The sequence below is a fragment of the Myotis yumanensis genome, unplaced genomic scaffold (genome assembly GCF_028538775.1).
Source record: "Myotis yumanensis isolate MYYU_CA2020_CCGP unplaced genomic scaffold, mMyoYum1.0.hap1 SCAF_8, whole genome shotgun sequence".
Lineage (NCBI taxonomy): Eukaryota > Metazoa > Chordata > Mammalia > Chiroptera > Vespertilionidae > Myotis > Myotis yumanensis.
This window is the reverse complement of record NW_027223759.1, coordinates 75,398,150-75,412,878: the sequence shown is the minus strand read 5'-3', so window position 1 is coordinate 75,412,878 and position 14,729 is coordinate 75,398,150. Positions and strand designations below refer to the sequence as shown.

General features: G+C 46.3%; 1 protein-coding gene across 1 annotated transcript in view; it reads left to right on the top strand.

Annotated features, from left to right (window-relative positions):
- The first annotated feature begins 9,915 nt into the window (after positions 1 to 9,915).
- Positions 9,916 to 14,729, top strand: part of UBXN4 (UBX domain protein 4) — a 44,886-nt gene continuing 40,072 nt past the window's right edge. The window contains exon 1 of the mRNA XM_070423077.1: positions 9,916 to 10,075. Within this exon, the coding sequence (XP_070279178.1) occupies positions 9,994 to 10,075 (82 nt within the window). The 5' untranslated portion in view covers positions 9,916 to 9,993. The remainder of the gene's footprint in view (positions 10,076 to 14,729) is intronic.

Below are 14,729 nucleotides of genomic sequence, written 5' to 3'. Positions count from 1 at the left end.
GGGAGGGCTGGAGATAGGAGGCCCTTTGGAGGCCAAAATGAGGCAGAGGACCAGGCCTTTGTGCCCTCGGCTGAGCTGAGCACAACTCTCAGAGAAGCATGTGGCCTTGAGCCTTTAGCCACCAGCACTCCAGCAGCTGGGGGATGAGTGCCATGGTTCTGAAGCAGGGCTCTGGGTGGGGCACCACATATCTACTACATTCAAATTAAAAGGATTGAAAATAACACAAAAGAACCTTGGCCAGGTAGCTCAGTTGGTTAGAGCATCCAACTGATACCCCAGGGTGGTGAGTTCAATCCCTAGTCAGGGGACAAATCAATGTTTCTCTTTCTCTCTCATCTCTCCCTCTCCCCTTCACATCTTCTTCCTGTTAAGTTGAAAAGGCTGTCTCTTCTGTCTTCCTGTGCTCCAATCCCATTCCAGCCTGTTAGGATGGTGGTGCTTACAGTAGCCTACCCAGTGAGGACAGTTATTATCTCACAAGACAAGACTTGTATCATCAAGAAACCAAGATGGCGGCATAGGTAAACACCGAAGATTGCTGCCTTGCACAACCACTTCAAAAATACAACTAAAAGATGGAATGGACATCATCCAGAACCACAGGAAGGCTGGCTGAGTGGAAATTCTACAACTAGAAGGAAAGAGAAAAGCATACCAAGACTCAGAGGAGGTGTGGTGCGGAAGTAAAATACAAAGGTGCGGAGGTGCATGCGGAGAGGGCTGGCGGCTGAGGTCACAATTGTCTTTTTCAATCAGGAGGGAGTCTGAGGCTCTGAGCTCCAGTTCCGGGCGAGTCTCTGGGGACCCAGACTCATACGGGAGAAACAGGACTGTCTGGCATGGGTCGGAACTCGAGGGCAGCTTTCTCTTGGAGGCAAACGCAGCGATTGCCAGGGCCTCTGAGGACAGGACTGAGAGCAGCCATACTGCTCGCTCCACCCGCCCTGTTGATCCCCTGGGACCCCGCCCCACCCAAGCCGTGCATGGAGGCTTTTGCTTATGAAAGGCCTGGCCCTTTGTAATCTGAAAAGTACCTAACAAACTGCAGCTGCCCCAAGGCCCCACAGCAACTTGCATTGCTTTACAGTTGGCTTCTGCTGGGTAGCCTCAGGCAGAGGTTAGATTAGCACCTCCTTAGATCCAAGAGCCAGTGTACCCAGTGGTCAGAGTGGGACCATTCAATTACAACCCCGCAGATCCATAAGGGACACACTCAGGGGGCAGACTCAGTGAGCACCAAAGACCCACTGAAGCTAGTCTTGCCCCATAAGGGTGTCTTCAGCACAGAAGTTCTCCCACCGTAGACACAGCTGATTCTCACAGCCAATTGGCCTGGAGGTCAAATCCTTCCAGTGTTACCTACAACAATCAAGGCTTAACTACAACAAGACTGTGCACAAAGCCCACAAGGGGGTGCACCAAGAGTGTCCACCTCTGGTAATTGGGACACTTAGCATAGAAAGCCACTCTATTGACACAGCAAAGCATAAAAAATGCCGAGACAAAGAAACAGGACACAAATGACAGAAATGGAGGAAAGCAAAGTGCTGGATATAGAGTTCAAAACCACACTTTTAAGGTTTTTCAAGAATTTTCTAGAAACCGCCGATAAACTTAATGAGACCCTCAAGAAATCTAATGAAACCCTTGATGTTGTGATAAAGGACCAACTAGAAATTAAGCATACACTGACTGAAATAAAGAATATTATACAGACTCCCAACAGCAGACCAGAGGATCGCAAGAATCAAGTCAAAGATTTGAAATACGAAGAAGCAAAAAATACCCAACCGGAAAAGCAAAATGAAAAAAGAATCCAAAAATACGAAGATAGAGTAAGGAGCCTCTGGGGCAGCTTCAAATGTACCAACATCCGAATTATAGGGGTGCCAGAAGAAGAGAGAGAGCAAGATACTGAAAACCTATTTGAAGAAATAATGACAGAAAACTTCCCCTCCCTGGTGAAAGAAATAGACTTACAAGTCTAGGAAGTGCAGAGAACCCCAAACAAGAGGAACTCAAAGAGAACCACACCAAGACACATCATAATTAAAATGCCAAGAGCAGCCGAAACTGGTTTGGCTCAGTAGATAGAGCGTCGGCCTGCGGACTGAAAGGTCCCGGGTTCGATTCCGGTCAAGGGCATGTACCTGGGTTGCGGGCACATCCCCAGTAGGAGATGTGCAGGAGGCAGCTGATCGATGTTTCTCTCTCATCGATGTTTCTAACTCTCTATCTCTCTCCCTTCCTCTCTGTAAAAAATCAATAAAATATATTTTAAAAAAATAAAAATAAAAAATAAAATGCCAAGAGCAAAAGACAAAGAGAGAATCTTAAAAGCAGCAAGAGAAAGAAAGTCAGTTACCTACAAGGGAGTACCCATACGACTGTCAGCTGATTTCTCAACAGAAACTTTGCAGGCCAGAAGGGAGTGGCAAGAAATATTCAAAGTGATGAATACCAAGAACCTACAACCAAGATTACTTTATCCAGCAAAGCTATCTTTCAGAAGTGAAGGTCAGATAAAGAGCTTCACAGATAAGGAAAAGCTAAAGGAGTTCATCACCACCAAACCAGTATTATATGAAATGCTGAAAGGTATCCTTTAAGAAGAGGAAGAAGAAGAAAAAGGTAAAGATATAAATTATGAACAACAAATACACATCTATCAACAAGTGAATCTAAGAATCAAGTGACTAAATAATCTGGTGAACAGAATGAACTGGTGATTATAATAGAATCAGGGACATAGAAAGGGAATGGACTGACTATTCTTGGGGGGGAAGGGGGTGTGGGGGATGTGGGAAGAGACTGGACAAAAATCGTGCGCCTGTGGATGAGGACAGTGGGTGGGGAGTGAGGGCAGAGGGTGGTGTGGGAACTGGGAGGAGGGGAGTTATGGGGGGGAAAAAGGAACAAATGTAATAATCTGAACAATAAAGATTTAATTAAAAAAAAAAAGACTTGTATCATCGTAGACAGCGCGCTTTCCACATTCTATTCTGTCATCCTCAGAGTGCTGGCGATGTCATTCCTGTGGCCACAGATAGCAGCAGCAGTACCAGGCATCATATGCCCATGACCATATCCAGGAGAGAAGGTTTATGCTTTCTTCCATGTGACTCTCTTTACTTGGAAATCTTATCCTAGAGGTGTCAACCCCTACTTTCCACAAGATCCTACTGGCTGCAAGTGTGGGCTAAAAACAAAATAAAACATGTATCTAGATGTTCTCCTTCTCTGCCAGTAAGAAATAATGGGTGGAGGGGGAGGGGGTGCCGTAAAAAAATATATATATATATTGTTGAGTGGGCTATTAGCACATATGCCATATATCTCATTTTCCTTCCCGTCTTCATAGAAGCCTCCCTCCCGGTTGAGTATTCACTCTCCAAGACTAGCACTTAATTGTTTGCACGTCTCTCCAATCTTTAAAAAGGCTGTCTTTCCCAGTCCAAATCCCTGTCCAGCAAATGCCCTTTCTTTCTTTTTCCCTTTACACTTACTGACGCCCCTACCCTATCTCCCCTCATCCTTCAACCCATTGCCATTCGAGTTCCACACAGAAGAACCCACCAAAACCCCTCTTGCTAAGGTGTTAATCACCTGTATGCTACTAAAAACAATGGACATTTAAGATTTTTCAAATTTGATTTTTAGAGAGAGAGGAAGGAAGAGGGAGAGAGAGAAACATTGATGTGAGAACAAAACATCGATCAGCATGCAACCCTGTCTGGGAACTGAAAAGAAACTCACAACCTTTGGGTGCACAGGATGATGCCCAATCAAGACACCCCGGCCAGCATAGCTGCTTCTCATCCTTTATCATCAAACTTCTCTCCTCTTGGCTTCTTTGGTATCACACTCTCCCATTTTCCTCCACATACACGCCCCCGCCCCCCCTTCCTGAGTCTCTTTATTCTGGTTTATATTATTCTATACAACCCTGTAGATGTTGGTGGTCTTAAGACCTCAATCATATACTCTTATCTCACTGCATGCTCTGTGATAGCATCCTCCAGAGCCTCAATTATCCTCTACATGGAGACAAATCCCAAATTCTATCTCTAGGTAAGAAATGTTTTCTGAGCTCCAAATCTATTATCGCTCTGCATATTTTTTAAAGTATGTTTTCATTGATTTTTAGAGAAAGAGGAAGGGAAAGGGATAGGGAGATAGAAACATTGATGAGAAACAGCATCGATTGGCTGCCTCCTGCACCGCCCTCCTCCACTGGAGATCTGAGCCCGCAACTTGGGCATGTGCCCTGACCCAGAATCTAGCTGGTGACCTCTGTGTTCATGGGTCAATGATCAACCACTGAGCCACACCGGCCAGGCTACCTAGTTAATTAAACATCTCCACTTTAATATCTCTCCAGCACTGTAAACACATGTCTAATATTGAACTCACATCTTCATGAACTCCTCCCCACCAACCTGCCCTTTCTTTAATGTTCCCTACCTCACTGCCACTTCTATACAGTTTCTCAAGACAGAAACCCAATATGTCTTCCTGACTACTCTTTTTAAAAATATATTTTTTTATCGATTTCAGAGAGGAAGAGAGAGAGAGAGATAGAAACATCAATGATGAGAGAGAATCATCATTGATTGGTTGCCTCCTGTATGTCCTCTACTGGGGATCGAGCCCGCAATCCAGGTATGTGCCCTTGATCAGAATTGAACCCAGGACCCTTCAGTCCACAGGTGGACACTCTATCCACTGAGCAAAACGAGCTAGGCCTTCCTGACTGCTCTTTCCTCAAATTCCATGCCTAATCAATCAACAAAACCTGTTCAGTCTGCTTCCAAACTATCAAAAGTACCCACTTCTCCACTTCCCTTATACATAGACAATAGTCTCTTAACCGCTCTCTTCACATTCACCCATTCCACTTCCACTCCAATCCATTTAAATTACAGCACAGCTGCACATTGAAGACACAGGTCTTATATGTAACTAGAGGCCTGGTGCACAAAAATTTGTGCACTCGGGGGGCGGGGGGAGAGGGGGTCCCCCAGCCCGGCCTGTGCCCTCTAGCAGTCTGGGACCCCTTGGGAGATAACGACCTGCTGGCTTAGGCCTGCTCCCGGGTGGCAGAAGGCAGACCCAATCCCTAAGTGCAGCCCCTGGTCAGGCTCAGAGCAGGGCCAATTGGGGAGTTGGGGCGCCGCCCCGTCATGCACAGAGCAGGGTGGATCGGGAGGTTGCGATGCCACCCTCAGTCATGCTCAGGGTAGGGCCGATTGGGGGGTTGGGGCACCGCCCCTGTCACACTCAAGGCAGGGTCGATGGGGAGGTTTTGGCGCCACCCCCTGTCACGCACAGAGCAGGGCCAATCAGGGGGTTGGGGCGCTGCCCCCTGTCACTCACAGAGCAGGGCCCATCAGGGGGTTGGGGCGCTGCCCCCTGTCACTCAAAGAGCAGGGCCCATCAGGAGGGTCGGGGGTTCGTACCCTGTCACTCACAGAGCAGGGCCGATCAGGGGGTTGAGGAGCTCCTCCCTGTCACTCACAGAGTAGGGCCAATAGGGGAGTTGGGGCACCGCCCCCTGTCACACACAGAGCAAGGCCCGTGGAGGGGGGTTGGGGCGCCACCCTCTATCACCCACAGAGCAGGGCCGATCAGGGGGTTGGGACGCCGCCACTGTCACACTTGGGGCAGGGCCGATGGAGAGGTTATGGCTCTACCCTGTCACACACAGAGCAGGGCCCGTGGGGGGGTGGTGGGGATTGGGGCGCTGCATCCTGTCATACACAGAGCAGGGCCGATCAGGGGGTTGGTGTGTTGCACCCTGTCAAACACAGAGCCGCAGGGCAATCAGGGGATTGGGGAGCTCCCCCCTATCAGGCACAGAGCAGGGCTGATCAGGGGGTTGGGGTGCCTTCCCCTGTCACGAACAGAGCAGGGCGGATAGGGAGGTTGTGGCCCCGCCCCCTGTCACACACAGAGCCGCAGGGTGATCAGGGGGTTTGGGCGCTGCCCCCTGTCACGCTGATCCCGGTGCCGGGAGGCATATTACCCTTTTACTATATAGGATAGAGGCCTGGTGCATGGGTGGGGGCCGGCTGGTTTGCCCTGAAGGGTGTCCTGGATCAGGGTGGGGGTCCCCACTGGGGTGCCTGGCCAGTCTGGGAGAGGGGCTGAGGGCTGTTTTCCGGAAGCGAGTGACTGAAGCTTCCAACCGCTCCTTGTTTTCTTTTTTTTTTTTTATTCTGGGCCACCTTTAGCTCTGAGGCCTCGCTGCTGAAAACATCGATACAAAGTTTCAGTCCACTGGCTTTCAGTCAGGCTGGTTTCTGGTGTTTTGTTTAGCTTATTTGCAACATAGTATATAGTTGCTTAGAGTTGCAGCTGAGAGGCTGGCAAGTGAGGCGGGGAACGTTGGAGTCTGCAGCAAGCAAGCCTCATGCTCGCTTCAGTGCCTGGCTGCCGGCCGCCATCTTGGCTGACAGTTAATTTGCATATACTCACTGATTAGCCAATGAAAAGGGTAGCGGTCGTACGCTAATTACCATGTTTCTCTTTTATTAGTGTAGATGCCTCCATTGTGTTTAAAGCTCAATGGCTTTCTACAGATTTTAGAAAACTATCTGTAACTCTTAACATGACTTCCAAGTCCCTGTATGATCTAATCCTTGCTTATCTTTCCAGCCTCGTTTACACTACACTCCCCTTTCTATGTTCTAGCTGCACTGGACTTTTCCCCATTTTTCAGTGTACTGTTCTCACGTGCTCCACAGCCTTTTCATCAGTGATGGCGAACCTATGACACGTGTGTCAGAGGTGACACGCGAACTCATTTTTTTGGTTGATTTTTCTTTGTTAAATGGCATTTAAATATATAAAATAAATATCAAAAATATAAGTCTTCCTTTTACTATGGTTGCAAATATCAAAAAATTTCTATATGTGACAGGGCACCAGAGTTAAGTTAGGGTTTTTCAAAATGCTGACACGCCGAGCTCAAAAGATTCCCCATCACTGCTTTACATTGTTGTTTCTTCCACCCGGAACAGTCTTCTCCTTCGCCTATCTACATTTCTCCTGGCGTGTCATTTTCTCAGAAGCCTTTCCCACCCCCACTCTCCATGTTAGGTCGCATTATCGCGCCTCTGAAGCACTCAAAATGACCCCTCTTGTGGCTGTCATCATCATTCACAATCACTTGTTCCATGCCTGCCTTCCTCTTTAGAACAGTCTGAAGTCACAAAAGGAGGACCTTTGATTGCCTCACTTCATTATCAGTGCCAAGTACAATGCCTACCTCATAGTAGGAGAGCAATAAACATTTGATGAATGAATGAAAGGCTATGATTCTTAAATACAGTTAAGGAATAATTAAAACATTAGGAATAATTAAAATAATTGCTCTACTGAAAGAATATATAGGTTGATCAAATTTTAAGAAATCCACTTAAAAAGTTGATGTTGAAGACTAACTGTAATTCTTCCTGAGGAAAGGTGTCCTGTACAGGCAGCAGCTGTCTATAATCAGTTTATAGTAATTCTATGTGAAAGACCTGATTGGAAAAAGTAAATAAAAATTGAAGTGCAATCTGTTAGCTGTTTTTAGGCTATTTATTTGCAGGAAAGGGAACGTTTCAGATGTAGCATCTCCTTAATCTTGCAAAGATTATCAAATGGTTGTACTGCTACAGAAGATATTTAATTGATGTAGAATGTATAATGTGATAGCATATGCAACTTTAAATAAACCATACAAGACTTTAGCTAGTAGTTATTAGAGACCATGCCAATTTCATGAAATTATTAAATATGGAACAGTTTTCATTTTAATGGCACCAACCACAAAATGTCATATCTTTTTAAAAAATATATTTTTATTTTTATTGATTTCAGAGAGGAAGGGGGAGGGAGAGAGATAGAACATCAGTGATGAGAGAGAATCATTGATCGGCTGCCTCCTGCATGCTGCCTACTGGGGACTGAGCCCACAACCCGGGCATGTTTCCTTGACCAGAATTGGAATTGAACCCGGGATCCTTCAGTCCGCAGGCCAATGCTCTATCCACTGAGCCAAACCAGCTAGGGTGCCATATCTTTTTTTTTAAAAGGCAGGTTGGATTGTTGTTGATATTTGTTTATTTATTTATTTTTAATCCTCACCCAAGGAAGGATATTTTTCCATTGATTTTTAGAGAGAGTGGAAGGGGGGCAGAAGAGAGAGAGAGATGAGAGAGAGAGAGAGATGAGAGAGACACCTCGATTGGTTGCCCCAACTAAGGTATGTGCCCTTGACAGGAATCAAACCCTTTAGTCCATGGGCCCACGCTCTAACCACTGAGCAGCCAGCTAGGGCTAAAGTGCCATGCCTTGATCATAAAACACTCTTACATAAAATTGTAAACAAAATCATGATCTATTCTTCTTTTTCATATTACCATGGAAAGTAGTTGAAAAATAAATCATTATTTAGAAAGCAGCCATAGAAAGTATAGCTAGTTGTTTTTCGGTTGTGTAATGCTCTAGTCCAGTGATGGCGAACCTTTTGAGCTCTGCATGTCAGCATTTTGAAAAACCCTAACTTAACTCTGGTGCTGTGTCACATATAGAAATATTTTGATATTTGCAACCATAGTAAAAGAAAGAATTATATTTTTGATATTTATTTTATATATTTAAATGCCATTTAACAAAGAAAAATCAACCAAAAAAATGAGTTCGCGTGTCATAGGTTTGCCATCGCTGCTCTAGTCATTGACTAGGAAATTGCTCCGGCTTCCATTCGAGGTACACGGGCTGTATGGTATTGTAAAGCCCGGGACGCAAGCCGCTGTCACAAAGAACCAAGAGACGCTTCTCATGCAAAAGGCAAAGGGTTTATTTAGCTACCAACATGTTGGGGCTTACAGCTTACTCTGAACGCAGCAGAGCAGCGGCTGTCAGCCCTGACTAAGAGTTTAAGCACAGGTTATATACCCCTCTAGCAAACGGGGGAAGCAAACGGGGGGAGCAAGGGGGTCACTCTTCTGGGAATCTTGACGCCGTTGTGAATTAATGCCTGTCTAGTTTCTTATCAAGTTGCTTGTTTTTTAGTTTACTCCCGGGCTGTGGCCATCTCCCGTAACCTCCCTGGCTGCAGCTGTTTCCCATAAAAGTTGATTGTTTCATCTCCCCCTTCTGACCTTCCTGATTGCCCTGGTGCCGTAAAATGTAACACTCTGGTAACACTCTGGTGCCGTTTGTTCCTTTTCTGACCTCTCTGACCTGATTATATTGGCGCCTCTCAGTATGACAGAGGTGACTGTGATGGTTTTTTATCCTGTCTTTTCTTCAAGGTTGGGATGGTAAAGTTCAGAAATCAAAGCTTCTCACTGAGCCCCTACAAAACCAATTTAGCTTCATACCCATCCCACAAAGGCCACTAATAGCAACAGAGAATTACATCGTCCCCTACTAAGCAGTATTCCGTTTGGAGTGGGGACTACTTCCTCCACATTAAGTTCTCAAGGGACAAGGGCAAAGCATCAGTGACACCCCTGTCTCTCCTCCCCTTTAGAGATTAAGCAGCTCTCACTGCTGGGTCCCCATAACCGTGCCGGGAAACCGCGGAAGGAGAACAAGCCTAGGAAGACTACAATTCCCATCATGCCTCATGTAGGCGCCGCCCACTACTGTAGCAGTTTAGTCATCCTTTCCGCGGGCTCCTTCCACTTTCGGGACTGCCGGGCCTCAGGCCCAGCGGGCGCGCGCACGCGCCAACTAGCCAACCAGAAGAGGCAATGGGACTCCATGCCAACAGCGACGTGTGGCATCACGTGACGCCACGCGCTCCCCGCCCGCGCGTTGGCGCGCGTCCCAGAAGACCGCTGAGTGTGCGCGTCCCTGCGGAGCCGGAGGCGGGGGGCGGGCCAGCTGGGGCTGCCGGGGCCGCGGGGTCCGGCGAAGGGGAGGGCGGGGCCAGCTCCTGTCCGTGAAGGCAGCACTTCCAACGAGCACGGAGGACCAGGCCAGAGTGGAGAGATGCTGTGGTTCCAGGGCGCCATTCCGGCCGCCATCGCGTCGGCCAAGAGGAGCGGCGCGGTCTTCGTGGTGTTCGTGGCAGGTGAAGGGGCGGGGGCCCGAAATAGGGCCGGACACCTCTCGGGCCTACCTCCCACCCCGGGCCCTCACGGCCTCTGCGCCGGGGCTGCCCGTCCCTCGGCGTTCAGCGGCACCCCGCCCGTTCGGGGCACGGCGGGCCTGGCCCCCACCGCCCTGGCGGGAGGCCCCGTCCCAGCCTCGCCCCCGAGCGCTGGGGCCGTCGACCCCTCTCCGCCCCAGGCGAGGAGGCGCGCGAGCGGCCCAGCCCCGTAGCTCCCCGCCCAGCCTCTCGCCCGCCTCCCGGGGGCCGGCGCCACAGACCCCCGTCTCCTCCCGGACGCCCCCTCAGGGCTCTGTGTCCCGGGGGACCCGCTTCGGATGCCGTCAGGCCCGAGCGCAGTTCCCGGTGTCGGTGGGTACGGCCAGGCCCTTAGGCCGGCAGCCGGGCCGGCAGTTCGGTGCCGACTGTCGGCGGAAAGCTGTGTCATCGACAACAACAAAGAGAGACCACCTGGCGGGCGCGCTCGTCGGCGTCCCGTGTTCCTCAGACGCAGACTGTGGGGCTGGACACCGAGGCTTGGCTTTTAAAAATGATAGCGGGGGAGGTCTCATGTGCGCTAATTGCCTTGTTGCAAGTCCATTTATTCGTTTGTTTATTTTTAACCATGTGTTTAGGAGTAGACGCTCAGTTCTTGGTTCTTTTTCTTTTTTTTGTTGTCTTTCTTGTCCAATGGCTACAATTTCCAGAATGTGTATTAACTCACTCACCCCGGGTTGCTCTGGGTTAATGTGCTCCGCATTTTATTACTCCCCTATTTTATTACTGAAATCTTCTAGATTTACCGTAAACCTATGCCTCTGGCGAGTTGCGATTCTCATTACATGAACCAAATCAGTGTCTGTGGCTGCTGCTCATTGGAAGTGTATTATTTCACCTATTTGTGTTTAATAACGTTTTCCTCATTATTAACTCATGACTCCTGGGCGACTGCGTAATAGCTCTGTTGCTTTATGCACTGCAGTGAGAACATGTAGATGAAGTGTGAGTTGCAGTTAACATTAAACGTGAAATTTATAATTGTTTTGTTATGCTAGATTTATAGGTAAATTTCTAATGTTAATTTAGAAGAGTTCGAGTAGTTCATATTCTCTTACGCTGTCTCACAGTTTATATTTCACATCAAATACCAGCTGTCATCCTGTAAGGGAAAAAAGGTAGATTAAAAGGAAAAGTGAAATGATAAGATACTATGCTTATTAAGAGTGCAATAATAGTTTTATGACATTTTAAGTTGTGTTCTTTCCATAAAGTCTCTGTTGATTCTTGTGGTAGGTAGAGTCAGGTTTTATTATCTTCTTTTATAGATGAGGAAACTTACGTACACAGTGGTTAAGTACATGCACGCACCAAGGTCACAAAAAGGATTTACATATTGTCTTGACAAAATATTTTTTTTTTAGCAGCTTAAAAAGGAAGTGGTTTTTGTTGTTTGTTTCTTAAGAAAAAAAAACTGAACAATTCTAGACTTGATGTGATTATTGAAATTGGTGTAGCAATAAGGAAACCTAGGATTATGGTAGTCATGGTTTTAAACAAAAAACACAATTGATGGTGTCTGAATGTTCCTAGAAGGCACTTTTGGGCTAATCAATTAATTTGAAAGAAATATTGCTAGATTTAATTAACAAACATTTGAAAATCCATTTGGAAACAGTAGCGCTAATTATTATAATAATAAAATAAAGTTACAGGTTTTGGGGGCTTTGTGTGTATATAATTTTCCCTTTTCCATTAATTTTTTACTGATGAGCATGTATTCTATGCTTTTAGAATATCAATGACTGTTGAATATTTGCAGGAATACCATTAGCAGTCTGTCAGAGTCTGTCCCTTGACCCTTTCACGATACTGTTGGCTTTTCTAGCATTTTAGGTAAGATTAGTGTCCTTTTAGGAGTTTGTAGACATTACTCTCATGAACTGCCTAGACCAGTGGTCGGCTAACTCATTAGTCAACAGAGCCAAATATCAACAGTATAACGATTGAAATTTCTTTTGAGAGCCAAATTTTTTAAACTTAAACTGTATAGGTAGGTACATGGTTATTAACTTAATTAGGTTACTCCTAAGCTGGCCTTTGCTAAAAACGTCCTCAATCTGACTGAGGTACGTTCGCTGAGGTCGACCCCTTCCAACTCTCCTATCCACACTCGTCTTGTATACTTGTTTGGTCTATCTCCTTTCCGAAATCGGACTTATGCGCATGAGCCACGAAGTTTCAATCACACTGTACGTGCGCGCCCGCACGTGGTATTTTGTGGAAGAGCCACACTCAAGGGGCCAAAGAGCCGCATGTGGCTCGTGAGCCGCAGTTTGCTGACCACTGGCCTAGACCTTTGTTCATAACTCTGAAGCATACAGCCAGAATTCATGATTACCTTAGATCTGAGACTTCAACAATAATACATTAACTCAGTAGAAAACTTAAAAATCTTTATAGCTGGAAGGAATAGTCTTAAGGGTAACTTTGGTTGATGTAACTACTCAAGTGGGAAACATTTTAGGCAAGTTGTTTAGTGAATTTTTCATGTATGAATTAAAGAATATTAAAAGATTGATGTTAGGAGACTGGAGAGATTACTACTAGTTCAGCCAACAAATTAACAAGGACTTTCAAAGTATTATAGCTTTGTAAATTGAAAGAAGGAAAACTGGGCCTGGGCCAGGTAGCTCATTTGGTTAGAGTAACCTACCCCAATATGCCAAGGTTGTGGTTCAATCTCCTATCAGGGCATATACAAGAATCAACCAATGAATGCATAAATAAGTAGAACAACAAATCAGTGTTTCTCTTTCTTTCCCTGCCTCTCTTTCCCCCTTTCCTCTCTCTCTCAAATCATATTTTTTAAAAAAATATATGTATTTTTATTTTATTTTATTTTTTAATTTAAATCTTTATTGTTCAGATTATTACATTTGTTCCTCTTTTTTCCCCCCCATAACTCCCCTCCTTCCAGCTCCCACACCACCCTCCGCCCTCACTCCCCACCCACTGTCCTCATCCATAGGTGCACGATTTTTGTCCAGTCTCTTCCCGCATCTCCCACACCCCTTCCCCCCCCCCCCAAGAATAGTCAGTCCATTCCCTTTCTATGTCCCTGATTCTATTATAATCACCAGTTCATTCTGTTCCTCAGATTATTTATTCACTTGATTCTTAGATTCATTTGTTGATAGATGCATGTTTGTTGTTCATAATTTGTATCTTTACCTTTTTCTTCTTCTTCCTCTTCTTAAAGGATACCTTTCAACATTTCATATAATACTGGTTTGGTGGTGATGAACTCCTTTAGCTTTTCCTTATCTGTGAAGCTCTTTATCTGACCTTCACTTCTGAATGATAGCTTTGCTGGATAAAGTAATCTTGGTTGTAGGTTCTTGGCATTCATCACTTTGAATATTTCTTGCCACTCCCTTCTGGCCTGCAAAGTTTCTGTTGAGAAATCAGCTGACAGTCGTAAGGGTACTCCCTTATAGGTAACTGACTTTTTTTCTCTTGCTGCTTTTAAGATTCTCTCTTTGTCTTTTGCTCTTGGCATTTTAATTATGATGTGTCTTGGTGTGGTCCTCTTTGGATTCCTTTTGTTTGGGGTTCTCTGTGCTTCCTGGATCTGTAAGTCTATTTCTTTCACCAGGTGGGGGAAGTTTTCTGTCATTATTTCTTCAAATAGGTTTTCAATATTTTGCTCTCTCTCGTCTTCTGGTACCCCTATAATTCTGATGTTGGTATGTTTGAAGCTGCCCCAGAGGCTCCTTACACTATCTTCGTATTTTCGGATTCTTTTTTCATTTTGCTTTTCCGGTTGGGTGTTTTTTGCTTCTTCGCATTTCAAATCTTTGACTTGATTCTTGCGCTCCTCTGGTCTGCTGTTGGGAGTCTGTATAATATTCTTTATTTCAGTCCGTGTATGCTTAATTTCTAGTTGGTTCTTTATCACAGCATCGAGGGTCTCATTAGATTTCTTGTAGATCTCAATAAGTTTATCGGCGGCTTCTAGACAGTTCTTGAGAGACCTCAAAAGTGTAGTTCTGAACTCAATATCCTCCCTTGATAGTTTTGTCCTGTTTCTTTGTCTCCGCATTTTTTACGCTTTCTTGGTGCACCCCCTAGTGGTCTTTGTACGCAGTCTTGTTGTAGTTAAGCCTTGATTGTTGTAGTAATACTAGAGGGATTTGACCTCCAGGCCGACTGACTGTGAGAATCAGCTGTGTCTGCAGTGGGAAAACTTCTGTCCTCTGTGGAGGTGCTAATCTAGCCTTTGCCTGAGGCTATCCGGCAAATGGCTTTGTGCGGGGGGGCTTGGGCAGGGCGGGTCGCAGGGGGTCAACAGGGCGGGCGGAGGGAGCAGTTATGGCTGCTCTCAGTCCTGTTCCCAGAGGCTCTGCTTCTCAGAATCCCAGCACCTGCTGCAAACCTCGGAGAGAAAGCTGCCCTGGCATTCCGACCCATGCCAGACAATCCCGCTTCTCCTGTTTGAGTCTGAGTCCCTAGGGACTCGACCGGATCAGGAGCTCAGAGTCTGAGACTCCCTCCTGATTGAAAACGACAACCGCGCCCTCAGCCACCAGCCCGCTCCACGTGCACCTCCGTACCTTTGTATTTTCCACACTGCGCC